At 42.6% G+C, this 25,031-nt stretch overlaps 1 protein-coding gene across 3 annotated transcripts in view; it reads left to right on the forward strand.

Annotated features, from left to right (window-relative positions):
• wizb (WIZ zinc finger b) overlaps positions 1-24,049 on the forward strand; it is a 37,897-nt gene extending 13,848 nt beyond the window's left edge. For all 3 annotated transcript variants that reach the window (XM_084926774.1, XM_084926775.1, XM_084926777.1), the window contains 10 exons: positions 999-1,409; positions 3,347-3,496; positions 4,097-4,633; positions 4,714-5,169; positions 5,261-5,764; positions 7,578-8,153; positions 8,255-8,466; positions 18,390-18,633; positions 18,978-19,143; positions 19,589-24,049. In XM_084926774.1, coding sequence (XP_084782900.1) covers positions 999-1,409; positions 3,347-3,496; positions 4,097-4,633; positions 4,714-5,169; positions 5,261-5,764; positions 7,578-8,153; positions 8,255-8,466; positions 18,390-18,633; positions 18,978-19,143; positions 19,589-19,964 — 3,632 coding nt within the window. In that variant the 3' untranslated portion in view covers positions 19,965-24,049. The remainder of the gene's footprint in view (positions 1-998; positions 1,410-3,346; positions 3,497-4,096; positions 4,634-4,713; positions 5,170-5,260; positions 5,765-7,577; positions 8,154-8,254; positions 8,467-18,389; positions 18,634-18,977; positions 19,144-19,588) is intronic.
• The last annotated feature ends 982 nt before the right edge of the window (positions 24,050-25,031 follow it).

Consider the following 25,031-nt stretch of genomic DNA (forward strand, 5'->3'; position numbering starts at 1 on the left):
ACTCGGAAGAACAATTCAATAATTGGCTAGTGTTGGGGTCGTCATCACCAATGATGACTTAAAAGTTAACCTGCATGTCTCTTCCCGTTTTCTTTGTTTACGGTTTTTGGATTAGTTCAAGTTAGAATTCAAGTTTATTTATAAAGCACTTTTAAAACAAAATCTGTTGACCAAAGTACTGTACAATAAAAATAGTCAAGGCAAAAGACATAAAATAGGATAAAGGTAGAAGGGAATAGAATCATAGAATGATAATAAATAAAAGCAATAGCAACAGGCTCATACTGATTTAAAAATGGGTTTTTAGACGGGTTTTAAAAGTATCGTGTTGTGGAGGTCCTGATATGCAGAGGCAAAGTGTTCCACAATTTAGGCGCAGTCACCACAAATGCCTGGTCTCCTCTGTGTTTTAATCTGGACCTTGGGACAACTAGGAACATTTGGTCCGCAGACTTCAAAGATCTTGCAGGTGTATACCAGGTTAGTAGATCAGAATTACATTTTAATAAATGCAATCCGACTTTCACTTTTTATAGAGACTCTTTACCTTCATATTCTGCTTATTAACAAGCAGAAAGCAGACGTCAGAAAGTTTAATCTTTGATCTGCATATTCATATGCAGATATCTGTTCCTACAGATAAGTCCAACAATAACCCAACAGTTGATGGAGGCATGAGAGATTTCACTTGAGACCACCCAGATAGGGGTGCTAAAGGAAAGTTCAGTACACTAATGAATAAAATTCATCTCTTGAGAGCCATGATTATTCAAAGTTTCATGGCAGTTATTTTTGTGGTTGGCTTGACCAAAGTGGTAACTCAGCAAATGACCAACAGACCAACACACCAGCATTGTGGTGTGTGGGTTTTTAAAAGGAAAAGTTGTTCCATAATTTGTGGGTGTCACAATAAAACAAACAAACAAAAGGTTGGGAACCACTGGCATGACATGCCTTACTTTACATTCAATCATTTGCATTGCTTCTTTCCCCTGTAGTTGCCAACTTTGACCCAGACACTTTCAGCGTGATGCACTGCGAGTTCTGTAGTGCTGGCTTCGATACCCGGGCTGGCCTGTCGAGCCATGCTCGGGCCCACCTCCGTGACTTCGGCATCACTAACTGGGATGTTACCATCTCCCCGATCCACATCTTGAGGGAGCTGTTCTCCAGCAGGCCTGACCTCGTAATACCCACGGCTCCCCCTCGGAGTTCTGGCTCTCCAGTGGAGGAAGACGAGGATGATGATGAAGACGAGAAAGACCTAGAGGATGAAGGGGAGGGAATTGTTAAAGTAAAGCTGGAGGAGGAGACAAGCGAAAGGACCCTGAGTGCTGCTGTTTCTGATGTGCTGCCTTCAGCATCTCCCCAATCCTGGAAGAAGCGGGACGGAGCAGAAGAGTGTAAAGGTGAGTTTCTATTATTGGTCCATCTTTAAAAATGGGAATGTGATAAACAGACCTTACTTATTGGTTGTGTGATTAATCTGCTGGCTGCTGATGGCTCTGATGGGTCACTACCTTGTCCACGTTTGAAGTTTGAGCTTGGCTCTCTGTTGCCTCATAAAACCAAGATAGAAGGAGATAATGATAAAGCAGTTAGAAATGTGTTTTGAAGTTACTGCCTGTCCTCGGTGGGAAGTACTGGAGTCAGGTGGCTGCTGAGAAAAATCAGCCTTTGCGCGAGTGTGTGTGTGTGTGTGTGAGGGAGAGAGCTGGAAAGAGTGAGAGAATCCCTGATGCCCATGGTTGATGTGGCACTCGGTGCATTTATCCCAACCACTCGATTGGTCACGCCTTAGCTTAGCGGTGCATATGGGGGCAAAATGGCTGCTTCCACCTCCCCGCAGACCCAAACAATAGCGGAAAAACTGTCTGGCTTCAGCTGCCGGGAGTCCGATGCACTGCGGTTGCGGACCGGTGAGTACCGCGCGCCGTAATTCCCGTGCACCGCGTGCCCTCGGATCGCGCGGCGGCTTCTTCGCACTGCACGTCTGGAGCCGCATCTTCTGTCACAATGTAGCCAGATAACAGCCATTAAAAAGAAAGAAAGAGAGAAAGAAAGAAAGAAAAACTCTTTATCACGTTGGAGACCGCGTAAAGAAAATGAGTGTCGCGTGCAGGTAGCCTGTGACACGCATGTCAGAAGCTCATAAAGCGGGTCATTGTCATTGTTATTGTTTCGGGTTTCCTGATTTTGCACGCGGGGATAGATTGTGTGCATTTTGGCTGTTGTGATACTATTGTTGCAGTTTGTTTTTTCTTTTCAATACATATTTATGTGAGTGTGTGTGTCTGTGTGCTTTCCCCCCTCTATTATACACGTATCGAATGACGTCCAGTATTTCCAATGCTGCAGGATCTCTAAAATTACCTACAGTTGCCCAATCCTCGCCATTTTACTTTGCTTTGATTTTTGATAGAGGACACGCTGTGCCTTCAAGTGCATGCTTTTGTGCATGTCTCTTTTTTTCTCCTCCTACAATAAACTGACCGCGAGAATAGTCGGGAAACGTGGTAACTTTGTTGACCCAAAGTAGCAGCAGTTAGTAACCGGTAATCTTATTGCAACTTATCCGGATCAACCAAGTATAATGGAAGTATCACTTTTACTTGGAAGTGTCGGGTTGCTCACTCTCTCTCCGCCCGAACGGGCACAAAGTTAGCGTTTGCCACTTTGCCTCCGATCTTAGAAATTAGCCCTGTGATTATTTGGCGTTGTCTTTAGCATAATAAACGGTGTTATAACGCTGCGTTCCGGGGTGTCACATCGCTGCTCTTTTACAGTCAAGAGATGAACTGACAAGCGCAGAGCCGCCCACCAGACAAAAAGCATTGTCTGTCTCCACGTCTCTTTTGATTTACCGATTTGTCGCAGAAAATGGCACTTTTGTCCCAGGAATGTCTGACTGCGGGGAACCAAGACTGCCGCGTTTGTTTCATACTGTAGTGCAGTTATTACTTTTTTTGTTTTGTTCTTTGGCTTTTTTTTTTTTTTTGACAGGGATTCATTACTTGAATTGTTTTTATGCATATTTCCCCCACAGAATGCATTACAACGCGCTGCTGTAACAAGGAGGGAGAAAATAACAGGCCATTGAGCTCACAGGACTGAGCTGATTTTTCAGCTCACAGCCTGATTCTTTTCTTCTTTTATTCACATATACATGCATTTAATGTGTGCATATGCGTTTGATGCAGTTTATTTATTTATTTCCCCCAATGTATAATTAGCTTTGAGATGCATCCCTCAGACTGCTATTTAATGTGATTTGTCATGACATTCATCACTTAGCCTAATTACTGTGGATTTTCTGCACTTAACACGGATACGGTTGTGTTTTTAGGCGATGACGAGGAGGGAGCAGAGGAAGAAGATGAGGAGGAGCTGCAGCAGCTTTCAGCCCTGGACGGTTTGAGCTCAAGCCCCGGGAAAACGGGGCCGCGCGGCGTGAACACGGACAGCCTCTCTCCTGGGGAGGATGCAGACACCGCGGGTGAGGCAGGAATGTGGGAATGCTGACCTCAGAGTGTTTACAGGGGATTGGTTTGGTACAGCCAAGCCTCATCATAGCTGTCAGTGGGAAAACTGTAGTGGTAACAGAGATGCTACAAGAGAGGGGGTTATCACAAGGGAAATCCTGAGAGGAAGACAAATCTTTTAGGGGGTAATTAGAGCACCCCTAATACTGTGTAACGTGTATTCTGGGATATCTGTGGTCTCTAGAATAACCCGAGCCACCTGCTGCTGGTTTTAAAACTGGGGTGGCTGTCGCTCAGGAAGTAGAGCAGGCTGTCTGCTCTTCTGAAGGTTGGTGGTTCAATCCCTGACTGCTCCAGTCTGCATGCCAAAGTATCCTTGGGGAAGATACTGAACCCTAGGACCTAGTTCATCAGAATGTGAATGTTAGATTATGACGAATGTGTGTGTGAATAAGGCTCGTAGTATAGATGCTTTGTATGCAGAGTAGAAAAACACTATGTAAGTGCTCAAGCTGCCTAAAAACAGATGTCATCTGTAGCGGTTTGAAACATTTATAACATTTGTAAGACACAGCTTATTACCCAGTCTTATGCCGTCTTTCACACTTGTGCAGACAACAACTTGAAGTGTGAGGTGTGTGAAGCTCAGTTTGAGACCAAGCGCGGGCTCTCCATCCACGCCCGCTCTCACTTGCGCCAGCTGGGCATCACAGTTTCAGACGGCAGCGGGACCTCCATTGAGCTCCTCCGCCGGATTGCCAAGGAGCGCAAAATAAGCTCGTCTCTTCAGGAGCCACTCGTAGCTGAGAGCCTCTCCCCGTCCGTTGCCCCAAAAGATGAGGACATGGACTTAGACGAGAAACCCATCCCTCTGTCCCTCTTGGCCAAAGCAGCGAAAGCAGTGCCACTCTCGTCCTCCTCTACACCTTCTCCGGGCGCCTCTCCAGCTCCGGCTCACTCCGGCTCCCCTTCCTCGGTAGTGAAGAAAGCCCCCATTTCCTCTCTACTACCTGTGTCTTCCCCCTTGCGCTCTCCTGAGCACAAGGCAGGGGGCATGAAAAACTTGACCTCTAACCTCTCCGGCTCAGCAACCATTGCAACAGCCAAACCCCTCTGGGCGCCAGAGGAGAATGATGCTCCTCTTAACCTCAGTAAGTGTCGCTGTCCTAGCTAATGACTGTTTTATCTTTTCATTGCTTCATGTTTAGTCATTTCTTTCTTCTGTTCATAGCACTGGAGGTTGACCCCAACAAAGACATTGTTTGTCAGCTGTGCGGCGCCTGGTTTGAAACCCGGAAAGGCTTATCCAGCCATGCTCGAGCTCACCTGCGGCACTTTGGGGTGGAGTACTCGGAATCCAAGGGGTCTCCCATCAGCCTCCTGAACCGGCTCATCGACACGGATGACTTTAAGCACAAAGCCAGTGCATTGCAGCTCGACAACCACACAGAGCCACGGAGCCTCGCCCCCACTACGCTCTCCTCCTCAAAGCCATCCTTGCTGACACTCTCCTCCTCTTCCTCTTCATCACTCCTGTACAAGGTGACCACGACCGGGAGTGGATCAACATCCAAAGCTACCTCTTCCTCTGCCTCATCTATACTTGGCCCACCTGCCAAGCGTCTCAAGTCCTCTTCCATGCAGGTCTTCCGCCTCAGTAGTGGGGAACTCATGGCCCTTCCACACAGTGAGTGTTGTAGTATCCATGAAATTAGACGATTTATAGAAGCATAATGCTTTCTCTGTTTAACGCAAGGTCAAACCTTCTCGTCCCTAAGGTGAACCTCCAAAGGAGATAGGCTGTGAATTCTGTGGGGAATATTTTGAGAATCGCAAAGGGCTGTCTAGCCACGCTCGCTCTCACCTGCGTCAGATGGGCATTACCGAGTGGTCCGTCAACGGCTCTCCGATCGACACCCTGAGGGAGATCATCACGAGACGGGGCCTGCCTTGCGCCCTCCCGCTAAAACCTCTCAAAACCCCACCGCCATCTTCTCCAGGACCGCCTCGTTCCCCCCTTTCGGTGTCCTCTTCTCCTTCAGCTACTCTCCTCAGTCGCCTGCCCTTCGCCTTCGCCCGCCCCTCCAGTCCTCAGCTCGCCGTGTCCAAGTCGAGCTCGGCTCCACCAACGCCTTCTAGCGGGCTGATTCTCAAGCTGAAGCCTGAGCCGGTGCAGGTAGAGGTCACCACGCCTGGAGCTATGGGGAGATCTGGAGGGTTTTCAGCTGAGTCTCTCAACTCTAGCTGGAGGAGCTCTGACAGTGCGTTTCCTCTCAACTTAGGTATTTGAATCCTGTTTTGTCTTCAGTGCTTATTTAACAATTGTTAAGGAATAATTTATAGATAAGGGAAATCACTTTCAAATGTACTGGCATGTCTAGTTTGTATTCAATAATCATTTATTATTGTTTGCTTCACCGACTGAATTAACCTCAGTTTAGTCAGGAGCATTTTTTAAGACAATCAGCGGCTACTTGGTGCAAGCCAAGCAAAATCTCTGTAAATGACAGCATAAAACCACAAACTGTTTTTTTCTGATTTTAGTTCTTTGTACAAATTATTAAAAACAAACATTTTAAAAGTAGGGAAATTATGATTAACTTTTGGACTAAGGCATGCAGGCTGTTTTCCCCCTTTTTGAGAATATCTGGTAAGTTTTACAAAGCATAGACTGTATATAAAAGATGGTCTTAGCTACTGTGCTACGACTCATTATTTGGCAATGTCTTTTTTTGAAGCCTCAACTTCAGCATCTTTGTGTGATGGCAAATATGTGTGATGGCACTGGTTGCTCATGGGCTAACCACTTTTCAGTCAAATTTTATAGCAAATCTTGATTTGCAGTGGTCCCTCGTTTATCGCAGGAGTTACGTTCTAAAAATAACCCGCGATAAGTGAAATCCGCGAAGTAGCCAACTTTATTTTTTACAATTATTATAGATGTTTTAAGGCTGTAAAACCCCTCACTACACATTTTAGACAGTTTTCTCAGACAGGCATGAAGATTTCCACACTTTTCTCTCTTGTTTAAACACTCTCGAAGTTCAAACCTTCGTAGAAAAATAAGTCCAGTATTATAGAATGAAACCAAAGATCAAACCCTGCTTTCAGGTCCAGAACATGGGAATAGAGCAGCTGCGAGAGAATTCAACATTAATAAATCAATGGTACGGAAGTAGAGGAAATAAGAAGAATGAGTTGAGTAAAGTTTGACTTACCTGACTGTTTGGTTTCGCTTAATGCGCCTCATAATGCAATGTGCCTTATGGTCCGAAAAATACGGTAACTTCTACCTTCCTTTAGCATGTCCAGAAGTCCAACTTTTTGTGCGATGGTTAGCATCTTCCTCTGCCTTTTGGATGCTACCGCAGGTGCCTTTGACGGTGCAAAACGTTTCGTCGACATTGTTGTGTTTGTTGGGGAGAAAACTTACAAACATACGGTACAGCACTTCAGAGTCACACTGTTAGCGATCGAAGATTTATGTAAATTTGACTGAACGCATTCGATACTGTACAGGAGACACAGTATGGAGGAGATTGATTGACAGTGGTCTACAGCCAATCAGGACGCAGAACAAAATGCGCTGTAAAAAAAAAAAAAAAAAAAAAAAAAAAGCATGCAAAATTGCACAAAGTAAATCCGCGAAACGTGAAAAGTGAACCGCGTTATAGTGAGGGACCACTGTATTGTCCTTTTAGACGATGGTTTACAAAATTAACATCATGTTTTAGTCACTAAAACTGCACTACTAGTCACTTTTGCCCATAAACGCATCAGGAAAGTGTTTGCTGAGGTCATAGTTAAAGTGAGCCGTGGGTCATGCCCATAGGCTTCCATGTAACCTGATGTCCCCCTACTGGTCATTAGAAAAATTACAAGTTTAAGACATCTGGCAGTTACCTCCACCTTTTACATACAGTCTGTCTTACAGATTAGAGTAGGACAGGTCTTCTCGTGTATCTCATGTAATGCTAAACAAACAATGCATGTAAATGTAGTGTATTCCTGGTAAAAAATAACTGTATTCGGTAGTCGTGTGTGATCCACTGTATGTGATAATAGAGTGCACATTTTCACCTGGTATCTCTTTAGCCATGGCCCATGAGGTGGAGCCTACGAGGGATATCCGTTGCGAGTTCTGCGGGGAATATTTTGAGAATCGCAAAGGCCTTTCTAGCCACGCCCGCTCCCACCTGCGACAGATGGGCATCACAGAGTGGTCCGTCAATGGTTCGCCCATCGACACCCTGAGGGAGGTTATGCACAAGAGAGGGGTGGGTGGCTCCTCGCAGTCAGACCAAGGAGTGAAGAAAGAGTCCAGCCGAGGAGCAAACAGTCCCTCCTGGGAGAGCACAGGGGGCGCCAGCGGTTCCGAGGGTTTGGGCGCTTCAGGTTACCAGTCCTCCAAATTCCGTAAATCTCCTCTCAGCTTGCTGCAGTCAGGGTCAAGGCTCCATAAGCAGGGTGTGGGGTCTGTGGGCCCATCTGCTACCCCATCTGCAGGGAAGTTTTTCAGGATGTCCCCACTGGGGAAAAGGCCTCTGTCTGAGGAGGCCCAGTCAGCGGAGACTGCGCACTCATCTCCACATCAGCTTAAAACTTTCTCATCCCTTCCACATGATTTCTCCTTCAAAAGAAAACCTTCCCCAGACAAGCATGCACACCAGGGTAAGATGCAGTTTTTCTCCACTTGCCCTGAACTTCATCTGATACCGATCATTATCCGCTAAGAAAAGGTCTTCTCTTTACTCCTTCCCTGTATTTTTCAGATCCCAGTTGTGAGCTGTGCGGCTTCTTCTTTGAGAACCGTAAGGCTTTAGCCAGCCACGCGCGAGCCCACCTGAGGCAGTTTGGCGTGACCGAGTGGTGTGTAAATGGATCCCCTATCGAGACGCTTAGCGCTTGGATGCGTAGCAGGCCGCAAAAGGTGTTGGAGATGCACCGCAGCTACATGCAGGGTAACCGCACCACCCTAAAGAAGGTGAGGAGTGGCAGTCAGTCTTTGGTAACACATTTCAGCCAAATAACTCAGATCAGTGCAGCAAGCTGAGCCGCTTGGTCTTATTTTAGGCCTGTGATACTTCAAAGCCCGTCGTGACTGCTGTGAACATTTGATTTTAAAACAAAAAAACTGGGAGTTGTAAGCGGAGGAGCCCGCGCCTCAGACAAAAGTGTCACAGCTATGCAGCGAGAGATCATAACCCACTGTGCTACTTTCCTGACACGCTCACTTTCCTCTCAGTGTCTTTGAATAGGCGTCATGCTCGGAGATCTAACGAGCCCCAGCTGGTGGCACGACAGACATTTTGTGTCACGGAAAGCCTCAGACGTGTAGTCTCGCAGCTTTGAGCCTTACTGTAGATCCTGTGTCTTTTACACCAAGCAAAAATCACTGTGGGGACAGATGCCAGAACAACTCAGCTATTGACTTGATAGTTGCCATAGTAACCAGGGTGCCTGGCAGCTTATGTTTCATCTTCAGATAAATTATGGCGTGCTGTTGATAGAAGAAAATGTATGTTTTTTTCCCCTTTTTTTCCCTCCCTGCCTGAATTAGTTTCTGGTGCATTTGCGTCACTGTCACACCTTTTCCCTGAGTGGTGATGTGACACACATACAAAATGGATTACCTTTTAAATGTCCTTGTAATCATATTATTTTTTCATACAGACGTAGTCAAACCAACCTCGCTGTAGGATTTGATTGGCCTAAGTAATGACTGATGTCATGGTTAAAAAGAGTGTAATAATATAAATACCATTAATATTATTAGTGAGCTAATAAACCTGGGCAACTGTTTGACCTTTTCAGTGGAAAGGACGTGTCGCTTTTATTTCCTATTGCTCAATATGTTTGACATAAAGAACAATTTATTATACCGTGACATCTTTGAATTAGGGGAAGATTTCATCCACTTATAAAAATCCACAGGGAAAAACACCCCATTAATGTTAGCTTGAAGCTAATAGTGACTAGCAAAAACACGTCTTTATATACTACATTAAGTTTACAGTCATAAATGGGTTCAATGCTTTAACAACACAAAGAATACGAAAAATGAAAACGGTAAAAGAAAATGGAAAATAGATGCAGTGACGTATTGAAACATGCAAACATTCATGAGGCAAAATCAGAATTTGTACAATTCTAACAAGCATCAGTGTAAATATTTAAGTAATATTTAGGCAGCTTTCTTGTCAAGTAGTCTTCAGGAATAATTCTCCAGGCTTCTTGAAGGACATTCAAAGCTCTTCTTTGGATGTTTCTGCCTTTCCTTCTGTTCTCTGTCAAAATGATCCCACACTCCTTCAGTAATGTTGAGGTCCGGGCTCTGGGGAGGCCAATCCATGACTGATGGTGTAGGGCTGGGTATCGTCACTGATTTCTAGAATTGATTCGATTCTGATTCACAAGGTCCCGAATTCGATTCGATCTACGATTCGATTAAATTCGATTCGATTCAATTCGATTTGAATATGGGAAATTTTGACAGTCAGAAATATTATAATTCAGATCAGTAAATTTACATATTTTTGTATCTATAAAAAGGAAGCTGACACACGCAAGACTTTATCAAAGGTGTGAGCATCACAGCAGATGCCTCTGTGTCAAAGTAGCTGAAGATAAAACACAGAAAAACATAAAGGTGATTTTCCTGGCCTGGGATTTTATAAAAATATTCTGCAGTACATCAAAAACAAAAGAAAACCATTAATCAAAATATGAACGTTACCTCTGACGTTACAGCAGTTTTATTAGAGACACGGCTAAGCGTTTTGCATTTTGCATAATTTTAAAAAGTTTAAATTTGTTCAGTATTGAACGGCAGAAATTAGGTTTTCTTTTCAGAAGTACGTAAACGGAAAAAAAAAACAGCGGCCGACAGCGCTGTAAACAACGGTAGACTTGTGCGTAACAAGCAAGCGAATAATGCAGAAAACAGTACAGAGAGAGAGAAACAGAGAGAGAGAGAGAGAGAGCTGTGCATGAAGTGTAATTTTATCGTGGTGGAAGCAAAACAGTAAAAGTCAGAGGGAATTCATGACGATGTTTATGTGAAGCGTAGTTTGGATCTTCTTTTGCTGCTGGTTCAGTCAGTTTTATTTTTATTGTTTGGAGAGAGATAAAACTAACAGCTTTAGAATCGGTGCAAAAAGGGCATGAACACAAAGCACGGACCCGCCGACAGATCAGAATCAGCAAGCTGTCGGCTTTCAGCCCCGACCGTGTCCGTGCCGTCAGGTGAGAAAGGCGACATCTCACTGATTCTGATCCGCGGGTCCGCGCTGTGTGTTTACGTCTTTGTGCAGAATCCGTGTACCTGCTCGCATTTACTGTCTTAGCTGTGTGGTGGTTGTTGAAATTTTGTGAGATTTCACCTGAGATTCTGGCATTTCGGGCAAAATAAATTTATATAAAAAAATCGATTCAGGATTTTAATGAATCGATTTCACGTTATCCAAGCCAGAATCGATTTTAATCGATAAATCGATTATAAAAACCCACCCCTATGATGGTGTTCTGTTTTGGATTTTCCAGGTATACTTAGTATGACTGTGGCATAGCAAAATGAAGCCTCCAATACTTCTTCCATATATATTAATGTTAATTTGAACAAAAAAAAGATTCATCAGTGTTGTCAGACTGATTTTTGTTCAGATTCTTGTGTAATTTGGCATAACATCAGCTTTTTTCCGTTTCCCTTCCTTAAGAATGGCTTCTTGACAGCCACCCTTCCACTGAGAGCATTTCTGATGAGCTGTCAGTGAACAGTAGATAGATCAATTAAAAGTCCAGATGCATCTCTCAAGTCATGTGTCAACACTTTGCTGGATTTTTCTGTTTCACGCGACTTTGAGATACTCTTCATCTGCTCTACTTTTAAAAAAATGACTCATTGCACACCATGACAAGACCACTTTACAAAATTGCTAGAAGGTCTGGCTCCTTAGAAACAAAACATAAAGAAAGGAGTGGTGGCTCAAGACACACATCACTGTAGGTAGACATTAAATGCATGAACCACAGCACTCAGACTTTCCTTAATGTCTTAAAATGGAGTAAATATGGCTATTTGTAAGCAGGTATAGACTTCATATTGGAAAGGTATGGCCTGTGTCTTATTTGTCTGTTTCATCTTTTGTTCCGTCTCTCAGTTTGTGATCTTTGCCGCTGGCTGTAATGGGGGTCACCGCCCCCGATGCTTCTGTTAACACTGGCTCCAGAAATTCAGTATTTGTCTGGTTCTACACTTTACTGGTATGATATGTTGGAATGATTCTAACCAGAATCACAGGAAAAAACCGCAAAACAGTATTGGTGTCATCAACCCAGTGAGCCTGGACTGCCTTGGATGAAGAAATACCGCATTAGCACACGTTTTGAACGCCCACATTCGGACAACTTTTGTGATGATAGCTCTTTTTTATAGACATGTAGACCAACACATTCTGACCAGTCAGTAAGGCCAATATAACTTATATAAGTAAGTTTGCTGATCCAGGCACTATTTGGGATAATTGATCTATTGGAGCTGTTTTGGAAAAAAGTTTTGCCACTAGTCAGTCGGCAGTATTGCCTTTGGGCGATAAAGAGGCTAAACCTGTCTGTCCTTGATTGAGAGATCAGTCGCTCGTCCTTGGAGATCTTTTCGGCTCGGTTGCGTACACAGCATGACAGGTTTCCAATGATTTAAGTCAGGGGACCATAAAAGCCCCATGAAAGCCTTCAGTGTTTCTTCAAGTACATCATCGTGGATTTTAAGGTCTGCTTGGGCCAACTGTGCTGTCGCAGAAGTCGCCTCTTTAGTTTCAGTGTCTCAGCTGTGTGACATTTAAAGCTGGAGATTTGTTGATATTTGGGGGAATGATTCTCAGATTTTCTTCATAGTATATGTGCTGTTTTCTTAGGTAAATGTTGGGTAGACTACTCTTCTAAAAGAGGAAGTTTGACATCATTAAAATGTATTTTCTGAGGTTGTATTTATTTACAAAAACTTTGTATCTGTACACTATAGCAAACAGTGTGTATTCTTTGAGACTAGATGACACAAGTGAAGAGTGGATCTGCACATATCCAGCTTTATAAAGTAAACTCATTAGAAAAGCGTTTAATGAGCTTATAGATCAAGGGTCATTTTCTCAATAGACTTTTATACATTCTGACTTACAATCATTATGCAGCCGCACATTCCTTCAGTGCCTATTCAAAATGCAGGTTTAAGGTACTTTCCCATTTGCTTGACTTTTCAGACCCAGAGGCCGTGTCTCTTCAGTATATTTAGCTACTTGTACTTGTATGGCAGGCTACTACCTGCCATACAAACACATAGACACAATCGCAGCACATACTTAGCACATTAAATGGAATCACATTATTAGGTCACAACGGGACTGAACGGACTCACGCGCAGGCTCTAGGTCTTGAAAGCACAAGAGTCTTTATTACAACACACCAGGTGATCTATTTACAAAGGTGAGGGGAGAGCCGGGCTCTGGGGGTCCACACACGAACGGGAAAGACACCGAAAGTCACACACACACTCCGTCCACTCCTCACGCTCCTCTTCACACTCCAATCACTCAGGTAACACAGGGGTTGGTCCAGGGAATCTGTACACAGAGACACGAAGGGATTATAAAGGCAAATCGCTGAGAAAACACTCCAGAGGTAACTGAGCTGGGGTTACACTGACGAGGGTCGGCAACAGTCCAGCGACGAGAAACACAGAGCTGCCATCTTATAAAGGAGCTGGAACACTCTCGTGATGAGCCACAGGTGCGTGATCGCAACCAGGTGTGTGGGCCAAGGCAAAGGGAGGAGGGAAAGAGGGGAAGGGAGAGAGCAGGAACAAAAAAAATAAAATAAAATACTGAGCCGACCGGGTAGGCACAGGGACCCTGACATATTATTTGTTTTAATTATATTTACCTATAAACATTTAAAGGTAAGTGCACTGGAATTAGTTTTTTTAGCCAGGTTTTTACAGGAAACAAACAAATTAGTATACTCTAAGTAAATTTAAGTACTGCGGAAATAGTTTTAGGTAGTACATGAGTAATTTAAAGTATTGCATAACTTAAGGTAGTTTATAGGAAAGAAGACAAATAGTTCTGTAAGTAGTTTTAATAACTGCAGAATGTCTTGGTAGGTTTGCAGAAAAACATAATATTTCGCCATCTTGCATCGAATGCTGTGCTTTTCAACATCCGGGTGATATTGTGGAGAGTCTTGGCATTGCCTAACTTCCAGGTATTTTACAGGAAAAGAGGCACTCCTTTTCTTTAAAAGCTATGTTTTAACAGTGGTTTAATTCACCCATAACATGACCCTCACCCCGAAACACACAGCTTATGTACGATGTAAGTTTGGGAAATATTCCTCCAAAAGTTGATTCTGTTCGTCTGGACGTAGCGTTTTGTGGGAGAAACGTTTTGTCACTCATCCAAGTGACTTCTTCAGTCTTCAGTGGTTGTTGATCAATGGTCATGAGAATTTGCATAATTAAGATTAAGGAGCTGACCTCCCAGCCCATTGTTCCTTCAGTGGGCTGGTTTCAGTCATTATGCAAATGTACTGTTTATAAGATTGGGGAAACCTGCAGTCAGCTGAGACCAGTGTTGGGTAAGTTACTTTAAATTAGTAACTTAGTTACATTACTAGTTACTTCTATCAAAAGTAACTCAGTTACTTCAAGTTACTCGTTACTTTCAGAGTAACTAGTTACTAGGGAAAGTAACTTTGGTTTTACTCAGAATTCTCTTGTTAATGTGTTGCTTCTGTAACTGGATACCCAGCCAGACTGCCACTCTTCTAGCTTGCTTACTTGCCACAAGTGCACTGTGCCACCTACCAATAGAAAGGAAAAAAATAATGTGCACACTTCCACGAGAGAAATCCCACGCCTGGACCGTCGTTGACCGCCGCATGATTCTAGCCTGCTTTTTACATCCAACACAAAAACTGCAGTCGTGGTGCTTTCGATTGTACTCAGAACTCGGAAATTCTGCCTTCTGAATAGAAAGATGTAGGTAACACCAGACTGCAGATGAGCTGCTTACAGGGCTGGACTGGGACAAAAAAAAAATCGTCCCAGGGAATTTGACTAGAGACCGGCCCACCATTATAGGAAAAATCATAAAGCCTTTGAATGAAAACAAACGCTGTTGTGACAGTGATGTACACTGTTCTGATGGTATATATGCATTAATCTATCAATCGTTTGTTGTAAGACTCAGATAATTATTTTTTTAAAAGCGAGACATTTTAAATGAGAATAAGAAAGAAAAGTATTTCTTTGTGCCCCCCTCTCCCTGTTAATGCCCTACCTGCCCCCCTGGTAACACTTTGCTAGACCCGCCCCTGCACAGTTACCAGCTGTCAGCTAAGTAAAAAAAAGGATCCTGGTGTTATTTGTCTCTCAGAAACAGTTCATAACTTCCCTTCAACTCATTCATGTCACCTAAAAGGTAAACCTGTTTCTCCATCACCTGTTCAGCTCTGATGATTCAGTAAGGACATCTCCTGGTTTCATCTTCATGTTTCCATCTCACCACATATCCAAACCGACATCATGACCAGCAGCTTTACAGCTGTGGCTCCAGCAAACATCAGCTGATACTAGAAAGTAATATTAAATAAATTCTAACAACAGCTGATCAAGCTTAAACGTGCTGCTGTTGTTTAGCGCGACATCCGCTGGTTTCCTCTTTCTGGCGCAAAGTAGGCGATAAATAAACAAGAGAGAAAAGCCGATCAGCTGATCATTGATCAGTTTCATGATTGAAGTAGAAACAGGAGAGGGAGGGGGAGAGAATGAGAGAAGAAGAGGCAGCTGTGCAGCGTAAACACAGAATAACTCCAGCTTTGTGTCTTTTTCATTGTAGCTGAAGTCCGGGACAAAATGTTCCTTTTCACCTCAATACGAAACCCGTAATATTTTCTCTTAATACGAGACGATTCTGTTTTTTACGGGACAGTTGGCAACTCTAATAATTAACCTATGAACAAAATAAAGTTCAACATCAGTAACATAGCACCCACCCAGCTGTATAGAAACTCCGTCATGCTAGCTAGCACGCAGTACGAAAAAGTCAGCATAACGAAAATAAACTCCACCTAAACTTGATTTATATGTGACTCAGATACACTGCAGGTCATAACTTCTTACCTGAAGTTCAGTTCACCTGATACTCGGACCGGCGGCTGCTTCGGGTCTCTCCTCTTGCCTCCCTTTCCCTCATCCACCTGCTGGCTTCCACCACTTGCTAATGTTATTGAATCTGTGGAAGCTCCGCGATAGCCACCACAGGAAGTAACGAATAACGAGCCTATTTAAATCCCAGTAACGAGTAACGCGTTCCTGGTTTTGGCATAATAACTAGTTACCGTGCTCGTTACCACAATAATAACGTAGTTACTGTAACGCGTTACTTAATAACGCGTTAGTCCCAACACTGGCTGAGACTGAAGAAGTCACTTGGATGAGTGACGAAACGTTTCTCCCACAAAATGCTACGCCCAGATGAACAGAATCAACTTTTGGAGATCTACTTACCTGGATGATTGAGCATGCATCAAGATGGGGAAATATTGTTTCTCCAAAATTGCAATAAATTTGCACACCACTTTAAATTACTTATGCAGTACTTAAATGAAATTACATTACATTACAATTTGTTTTCTTTTCTGTAAAATACCTTAGGTTATGCTATGCTTAAAATTACTCATGTACTACCTATAATTGCATACGTAGTACTGAAATGTACTTACTGGTATGATTATTTAATTTCTTCCTGTAAAAACCTGACTTGTTACCACCTTATTCTGCCGTTCCTGCCTTTAAGGAATTTGTAGGTAAATATTGTCACATTGTACTTTCAAATAAAATACACTGAAATAAAATTTTATTGCAGGGGAATTACACCCTTAGTCATGCGTTGTGTTATAAAGTGTTAACCTTTTTTGCTGGTCTCCAAAACAACAATGGCTAGGGTTGTGGTTTTCACTGATGGTTGAAACTCCATCAGTGAGTTTTAAGTGTTGCCAATATCTGCAGTTATCCATGTTAATAGAGCGAGTCTGATGCTCAGCTCAGCTATAGGTCCCCGTTATTTGATGCATTGGTGTCAGTAGAAGCCCAAATTAGGTCCCCATATGTCTGCAGATCTTTTGCCTTCCTTATTAATCACATTTTTTTCATCCATTTGCTTTGTAAAGCTCATTGGAGGGTCTGTTAATTTCTAAGTGCTTTTATTGTAATCAGACTTCTAATTAGTGCTTTATACATGACAGGTGTGAGAGAAAGGTCAGCAGGGACAGCTGGATATATAATGTGTAATACGGTAATTTTAAAATAAGTAGAGAGAATCTTTTCTGTTACAGCTGCCTAATTCATTAACACAGCTAGATTGGTTGTAGTTAGATGCACTGTCCAGACTGTAATTATTGTAATTATGTGCATGATTACACATTTTTTGCATACGTGCTGAAAGAACTAGGTGGGAGATAAAACCCTTTTAACATGTAGTGCTCAGATTTTAAGGGCTTAAACATTCTGTACAAAAGTTTTGAGCCACCCCCTCATTTCTATATATCTTGCTTCCAAGGAGTCCAGTAGTTCTCCAGGCTTTCTGAAGGTCTTTGAACATTTCTTTGTTGACCAGCTCGAGGGATGAACCAGTGCGTGTCTACAGATAACGGACAACTTAGCAAAGAGCCAACTAGCCTGTTGCAAAAAACAAAATTTTCCCCATTATTTAACTGAATCTATTAAAAATCTATTACACAGTTTGAGAGACATAAAATAGTATTTTTGTACCAACAAGGTGAACCCCCCAAATAATTAGGCTAAAATGGTGTGTTCTTAAATTGATTAAACTGGACAACTGGAGGACAAATGTAGTGGGCCTTAAAAAACAACCTATAGCTGAAGTCCTTAGGAAATCCAACAAAGACCTGACACTGAGAGGTGGATCAGCCAGTGGTTCTGGGAATCTTGTTAGAATTGATGTAATTATAAATGCAGAAAAGTACAAATACTACAATACTGTAAAGTGGAAAGTGTCAGAACTGGACAAAATCGAGCACAGGACTTGTCAGATTATGAAGAGACAAGGTCAGTATTAATCTAAATGTCACCTCATACCTCTCAGACACAGGTGATCATCTTTTAACTAACTTTGTGCTGATTAACAGCTGCTGAGAACAATTTGTGTCCAGGTACTTATGAACCCCACTAATATGGGTGCTGTGTACTTGAAAGGGGCTAATTACAGCACAGTTCTCCTTATAGCAATATAAACTTAATCTACTGAAAAAAGATACACAGATGATGATGATATAAACCCACTTAAATTAAAGAAAGTGAAGATAAAATAACAAAAATTATAGTAGTTTAAATACTGTCTCTGCACTAAATAGGAGGCTAATGCTAGTTCCTGGCTAGCTTAAATTAGCAAGTCAGTCCCAGCACCAGGCCAAGAAATTGTTGGCAGATATCCTCCCCAAAATGACTTCAAAAAAAGTCACATAACTTTTTAATTAGTAAGTAATGAGCTTTAGAGGAAATGGTGGTAGATTTTGTTACCTTTGGATAGAGCCAGCCTAGCTAACCGTTTTTCTACTTTTTTGCTTGAAACTAAGCTAACTCTAGCTTCCAAGTTACATATTTACTCAGTTCATATGCCTTATTGGTATATAGGAAGAAATTCAAAGTCTTATCTGGGTTCTTATTTACTTTTGTTGATGTGCCAGTGTTTCTGTTTACATGGTAACAAGTACACCAGGACTCGCCAGTCTTTTTGTAATTTACTGCTGATAGGATCACTCATTTTTTCCATGTTCCAGAAGAGCAGCTCACCGCTCACTGCGGATTCTGATCATATCCTCCCCATCTCATTGCAGAAGGCTTCCTCTTCCTCCTCCTCCTCTCAGTGGTCTTCTTCTTTGGCTGTCAGCCTGGTGCGTCCACTGAGCCACGATGTCAGCCAGGGCTCTTCCAAGACTGCAGAGGAAGAAACTGGTACCAACTTCCAGGGTGCTCCCATCAGGGCTGGTCGCAGCAGTCCCAGTCTCTCGCGGCTCGGCAGCGGCCACACGCTTCAAGCACAGGTGGCGCGCAGTGAGCTCAATGTCCGCCTGCCTAGAGGTACGTGAGGATAGAGCATATGTCTTGGCTCTCAATCACATAGGTGCATACATATACAATGTATTATATATTCTCAAAAAATCAGTTGTTAATACTGGCATTAACAAGCCCTTGACAGGCGAAATTACCCTAATTTTTCCCTTTTTTCAGTCAATGTTTAACCATTTTACATTATATTGTTAAGGAAATATTACAATGTTATACATCTTTTAGGTTTAGGCAGAAAACTGAACCCCTTTTGACTTTAAATGACTGAATTGCCTCTAAGCTATACTGACACTGAAGCATTTTGGTGCAGCTCTACTTTGCACCAACCTCGTTTGTTACCTCCTCCTCTTGCTCAGGTTTTGAGCGTCGGCCGTTGAAGCACCCATCTTGCCCGGACGGGACAGAGAGGGATAGCGGCCCTCCTAAGCCCCCGCGCACAGGCACCGTCCCCGCCCTGGTGCCCAAACCACCCTCCTACCCGCTGGTCAAAGTGGTGGGCAAGTTCTACACCCTGAAGTGCCGGTATATGAACCTTGTGTCTTGGGATATAGCTTTCCAGGACCCAGGAAAAACTGTTCAGGGCTATTAGCATTAGAAATTTGGAGACTGTAGCATTAATAGGACTGTCTGCTTATGTTTTAAATAGTCTGTTAATCCCCCAAGCAGCAATCCCTGTTCCCACGCCCTGTCGAGCAGTACTCCACTTTTAGTTGCTAATGCACTATATTGAGAAGAGCGAACCATTTGGGATTTTCAGGGAACATGAATGAGTGCTTAAGTTCTGATATAGTTGCAGCACAAGTGGCAGAATGGGCCGCCCCTGAGAGACAGAGAATCTGGCTTAGCGGCATCGGATTGTGTTTTATCTCTTTGTGTTAGAGCATAAGTAGTTGCATTCATTTTACTGGCTATCGGTAACGCCGTAAGTGATAATTTCCAGCCTAAAAAGTGTGTTTTTGTTCATCAGATTCTGTGAGGTTGAGTTCCACGGTCCGCTGTCGGTGCAGGAGGACTGGATCAGACACCTCCAGCAGCACATTCTCAAGATGAACTACAACAAGCCCGCTGCTGCCAAAGCAACAGCCACCGAACCACCTGCCCTAGCTGACGATCCTGTGCCGGTCCAGGCCTTTGTCCCAGCCTCCACCTCTACCTCCAGAACCACCTCTACCGCACCGGCTCTGACTTCCACCTCAAACAGCAACACGACTCCCAAGAGCCGCTCCCCCTCGCCCGCGGCCGAGTGCGCTCCTGCCATCACTGCCACAGAGATAGTTCAAGTCTCAGCGGAGCAGCCAACCCTAACTCCAACTCCTATTCCTCTCCCCACCCAGACAGCGTAAGCTCACATTCATCACCTGTACTCATTTTATTTCTTCCAGTTTCTACTTGTTCACCCGTTTCTGTCCTTTGGCCTTCACAAAGTGGTGTTTAGGAGGAGCATTCTCCCTCCCAAAGAGCCCTCTGAGCCCCAAGCACCTTTTGAAGCAGCTTTCTAGACTGTTACTAAGTCCCGTTGCCATGAGAACGAAGCTCCACTGGCTTATCTGCACACCAGGGATGGGTGATTACGGGAAATGTCCAAGGTTATAAGGAGAGATGGACTAATGTTTGTGTTTGCCTTGTTTATATTGAATGTTCAGATGTGGATCGTTACTGTACCTCTCTCATTCACTGGGCGATTTAGGGTTTAATATAACCCTTTATTAAACTTTAACACCTTGTCTACTACAACCTTCCCTCCAATCTTCTACTTATGACCAGCGCATTAAAAGACCTGTGAGATTTTGACCATTGCTACCAGGATGTTGGTAGCTTTGACTTCTCACCCAAAGGTCCTGACTGAGATTAAGCGACAGTTCTAATCATGCTAGTCTTGCGGTTCAGACTTTAAACATGTGATAACACTTAGTGTTAATAAAGGCACTTTTAATGTGGACACTCAGCACTTAATGATACAATTTGAATAGGTTAATATGATATAGGGATGCACCGATATATGGACCTAATACTGATATTGGTCGATATTGGCCTCGTTGAACGATATCTGCTCATTGGCAAATAAGATGGGATTTACAGGAATCGGTGGCCTGTTGTGATTAAAGGGACACAGCATGGAAAAACCAGACTAAAGTCACAAAATTTTTAAATTAAAAATTCAAACTGTGCCTGATCTTTGAAATATTGTGGTTTGAATTGACCACAGGTAAAAGATGGAAAACATTGCCAGCATTACCTAGGAGGCAAATTTTTCTGGTTGACTGGCTCAGCTGTGGGGTTTTATCCCAAGTGCAATTTATTTTCAGTTTATCCATCAGAAAATGTTCAATAAACGAAATTTTTAGGCATAGTTTGAATAAATATTCCAGACAGTAAAGTTAAGGTAACAAATATTGGAAATATTGAAAAGTCAATTAATAAATATTTCTTTGTTCTCCTAGAACGGGGGTCTGCAACCATTACTGTCAAGAGAGACAGCTTTGAGCAATTTTTGTTCAAACCTATTTGAGGATTTTAATGAAACCTAAATTAAAAATGAAAGACACGAGTGAAGTATAAATTAGCATATCAACATTACTAGTAGGGTAAATAATTAAAATCTTTATCACGTGTGAGGTACCGGTGATCATCCTTACTTTAACTTTGCACTACAGTAATTCCTTGTGTTGCAACATTTATAAAAATTTTAGAACTACAATGAAAATTGATTACTATCGTTTTGCATTGCCAACAAAATGAAATAATTATTAAGCACAGGAAAAAAATTCAATTAGCATGTGTTTACTTGAAATTAGACATAAAGCTATGCAGGCCACTGTTAGCGTTTTTGCAAATGAATCGCATTAGAAACCTTTTTGATAATAAAGTAACATCAACCAAACAGCTTTAAAATTAGTACAAGTAAAAATCCCCATTTTAAATTTAATGTTGACTAAAATCTAGTTTAGTAGGAGGCAGTGCTCCTTTTTTGCCCCTTCAGCTACAATCAACCATCTGATCTACAAACAATCACATTGATATCCGCTAATAAATACAAAATTTAAACTTGAGCTCACTGATATCAGCCAGTTGAGCCTGCTATTTCCTGATAGATTTATAATATATCTATATTGTCCTTTATAACAACCAGTAAATGAAAATTAAACTAAAGATGAGGTGGGAGAAACACCCTTCATGTTATGAATGTTATGAGTGTTGCACAGTTTGGCCACCAGAGGGCACTCTGCAACTTCACTGTTGGCTACAATGTATAGAATGCCACAAAAACAACAACCAGCTGATGCGATGAGTCAGGCAGGGCAAAGAAATAATTGTACATTCTAACAAATGTTAGACAAATCTGCGTATGTTTCGTGCGTCTGAAAGCACAAAAATATTTGAGTTTTTAAAGCACCAAATATCAGTACCGGTGTCAGTCTTAAAAATCCTGTATTGTTCATGCGTCAAATTTAAAAAATGTGTCATAGGAAGTGAGCAAAAGAACCACAGGTTTGCGACCCCTGTCCAAGAACAACAAAAACATAAACAAAATTAGATAAAATGTTACCTGTAAGGTCCCGGAGTCAGTGCATCCCTAATGCGGATTGACAAAGACACATTCCGACTGACTGAAGGAACAAAAAGTGGAAGCACACCCAAAAAGGGAAACTCTTTACTCTATGAAGTAATACTCTCCCCAAAATATATGTTTCGCTTGAATGTAGCTTAAAGCACCTGTCAAAACCTTAAACGCACACATTCATACTCAAATCAAACACAGGCCCTGTACTACAAATCAGGTAACAGTTTTATCTTTCACGATGTTACCACTCCACAGCCTGCTGTTTTCAACAGATAAGGCTGCAGTTGCTTTTTAATCTTGGAGACGTGAGGCCACAGTGTTCAAGGTTACACATCTCCATTCACAGTGTTGCCATTTTCTACCTGCCTTTTTCAATGTAACCCAAATTATTTATTTATTATGTTGCTTCTGAATGTGGTAAGCTAGGTCATTTAAAAGCTAGAGTATAACTTAGGAATGTTTTTGAAAATAGGCCGGCGGTGCGCTTTTATGCCAGCGCGTTCGTTTGTATGTCGGTGTACATACAGAGCAAATGTGCATTTGTTTCCCCATTTTAAAAGAGAAAGAGAGAGAGACAGACGTAAACGCGCTCGATACAAAGACACCTCATTAAGGTCAAAACGAACTAAATGTGGGAGCCTGTCTGGACTTACATGCATCCATCGTCTTGTTAGGATGTGCCAAAGAGCCTGTTTACTTCCCTGTCTTGCCTCTGTAAAAGCTGTTTACATTGGACCTGATGGTGGAGGAAACTCTGCACAGCTACCGGGTTCCCCCAGGACCCCCCACGCAGAACAATGGACTGAACCAACGGTGGATCCCCCAGTTTTAAAGACTCGGGCTGCTGAAGCGGCTTCTCGTTTCCGTGGGGGTTAGATTTTTCCAATTAAACGTGAACACAAGCCAAACTTGATTACAAAGCAGGGCTCTGGAGAACCGTCAGCCCTCAGTCCAAATGCAGAAACGCAGTCAACCTCGGCCTCCTGAGGATCGGAGGTCTGTAGTCTCTCTCATATCAACCTTGAACCGAAGTAGTAACTCAAAGGGTCCATGTAGGCGGGCAACCTTTTAGAGTTTGTTCCAGTGTTGCCCATGCTTGAAACATGACTGTTTGATCCAAACGATACCCTTAACCCTTTTATGGAGTATAGATGCATACTATATACAGTAACTACATGTACTTAAGAAACTGTTGATGCTAGTAGAGCCGTCTGCAGTTCTATTAGCGAGGTAGTTTAAAAATTAAGTGATCTTAATTCCTCTATTGTGATTTGATTTCAACATTTGATGCTATGTATTTTTTATTGCTCTGTGCATTTCTGTATTTGCAGTCCTGCAAGGTGAATCTTAGAGTATTTTTATTTTATCTGTTAGTCTCTCCAAGCTGAAACTTTTGGTGCTGGCGAGTGCGTTGTAGGTTGGGAGCTGGTTGAGTGACTGAACGCGAGGAAGACCTTTTAATATGATTGTCACGTCCTGGTATCAAAAGGACTCTAATAAGCGGGCCTTAAAGGGGACCATTTTGCAAGGTGAGATATAATTCTTCCTGTCTGCATTCACAGAGTAATAGACACTGTTGCCTCCTGCAGGTTTGTGGCTGCACTGCTGCGTGAGGTGTGAATTGGAGACCGGTGCATTATTAGTTCCCTTTTAAGATCACCCGATTAAGCCTCAGCTGGTGTAACTGGCTGTTTTGTGTGTGTGTGCGTGTGTGTGAGTGTGTGTGAGTGTTAATAAAAAAAGATAGATGACGATGTTAACTGAGAAGAAAAAGATGCAGTCAAGAAAAGAACTGTACTGTACACGAAGGGTTAAGTTTTAAGTAAATCAACTCCAGAACAAACAATAAATGTGATTTCAGTTTCAGACACCGAATCTTTGTCTTTATTGTTACGTTGTTGCGTCACACGGCGGTGATGTTTGACGGCTGTGTCCAAAGCCTTTGGTTAATTGTTTTATCAAACCGCTAGGGGGAGCTAGAATACAAGCTCCAGTTTGCATTCATTTGAAGCAGGTTTGGCATGCACCCCAGCTGTAGGTGGCAGGAGGGAATACTAGTTAGCAGTGTTTAAATGATCTCTGTCTAAATCACAGAGCGTAAATAATAAAACAGCAAAGTTACTTGAGAACGGTGATCAGGATCAAAATGCCACGGCTTCAGCAGGCGTCGATACACAGCCTTCAATTTTCATTCTTACCCCTGGAAAAGAACTAAAACTGAACACTGAGCTGCTCTGGGGGTTTTGATCATGACAGCTTACAGAAGGGAAATCGAGTAAAGTGAAAAGGGGAAGCGGACACATTTGTGCATGCTCTAATTTCTCCATCATACATGGGACCGATGTTAATAAAAAGAAAAAAGCTATAACACAATATAATGAAAACTATCCACTTCTTCAGATTAATGTCAACACATGACATACGATGTGTCCTCAAAAAAACAACAACAACAAACTAAACCAAAATGCAAAAGCAGCGTGTAAAAAGCTCCTGATCCAGCTGCCTGTACAATCACCTTTAGCAGTGAGAACTTGAAGTAGTTGTTTTCTGTATGACTTTACGAATCTCTCACATCACGGTGAAGGTATTTTCTTTACGGGTTTACAGGAATTCATTTATTGATAGCTGTCTTAAGATCCCACTCAGGTCGACTTTGACTGGACCATTGCAGCACTAAGCTTCTTTTCTTTTTCAGCCACTTTATTGTAGATTTGCCGCTGTGCTCAGGATCAGTTTCCTGTTCCATGACTTTGTTTCAGCCCAGTTTTAGCTGTTATTTGACTCCAGATTACTTTGGTGTACCGAGAAGTTCATGCTGGACTCGTTGACTGCAAGATGCCCAGGTCCT

This window comes from Perissodus microlepis, chromosome 4, assembly GCF_051167445.1.
Source record: "Perissodus microlepis isolate ML-2025 ecotype Zambia chromosome 4, ASM5116744v1, whole genome shotgun sequence".
Lineage (NCBI taxonomy): Eukaryota > Metazoa > Chordata > Actinopteri > Cichliformes > Cichlidae > Perissodus > Perissodus microlepis.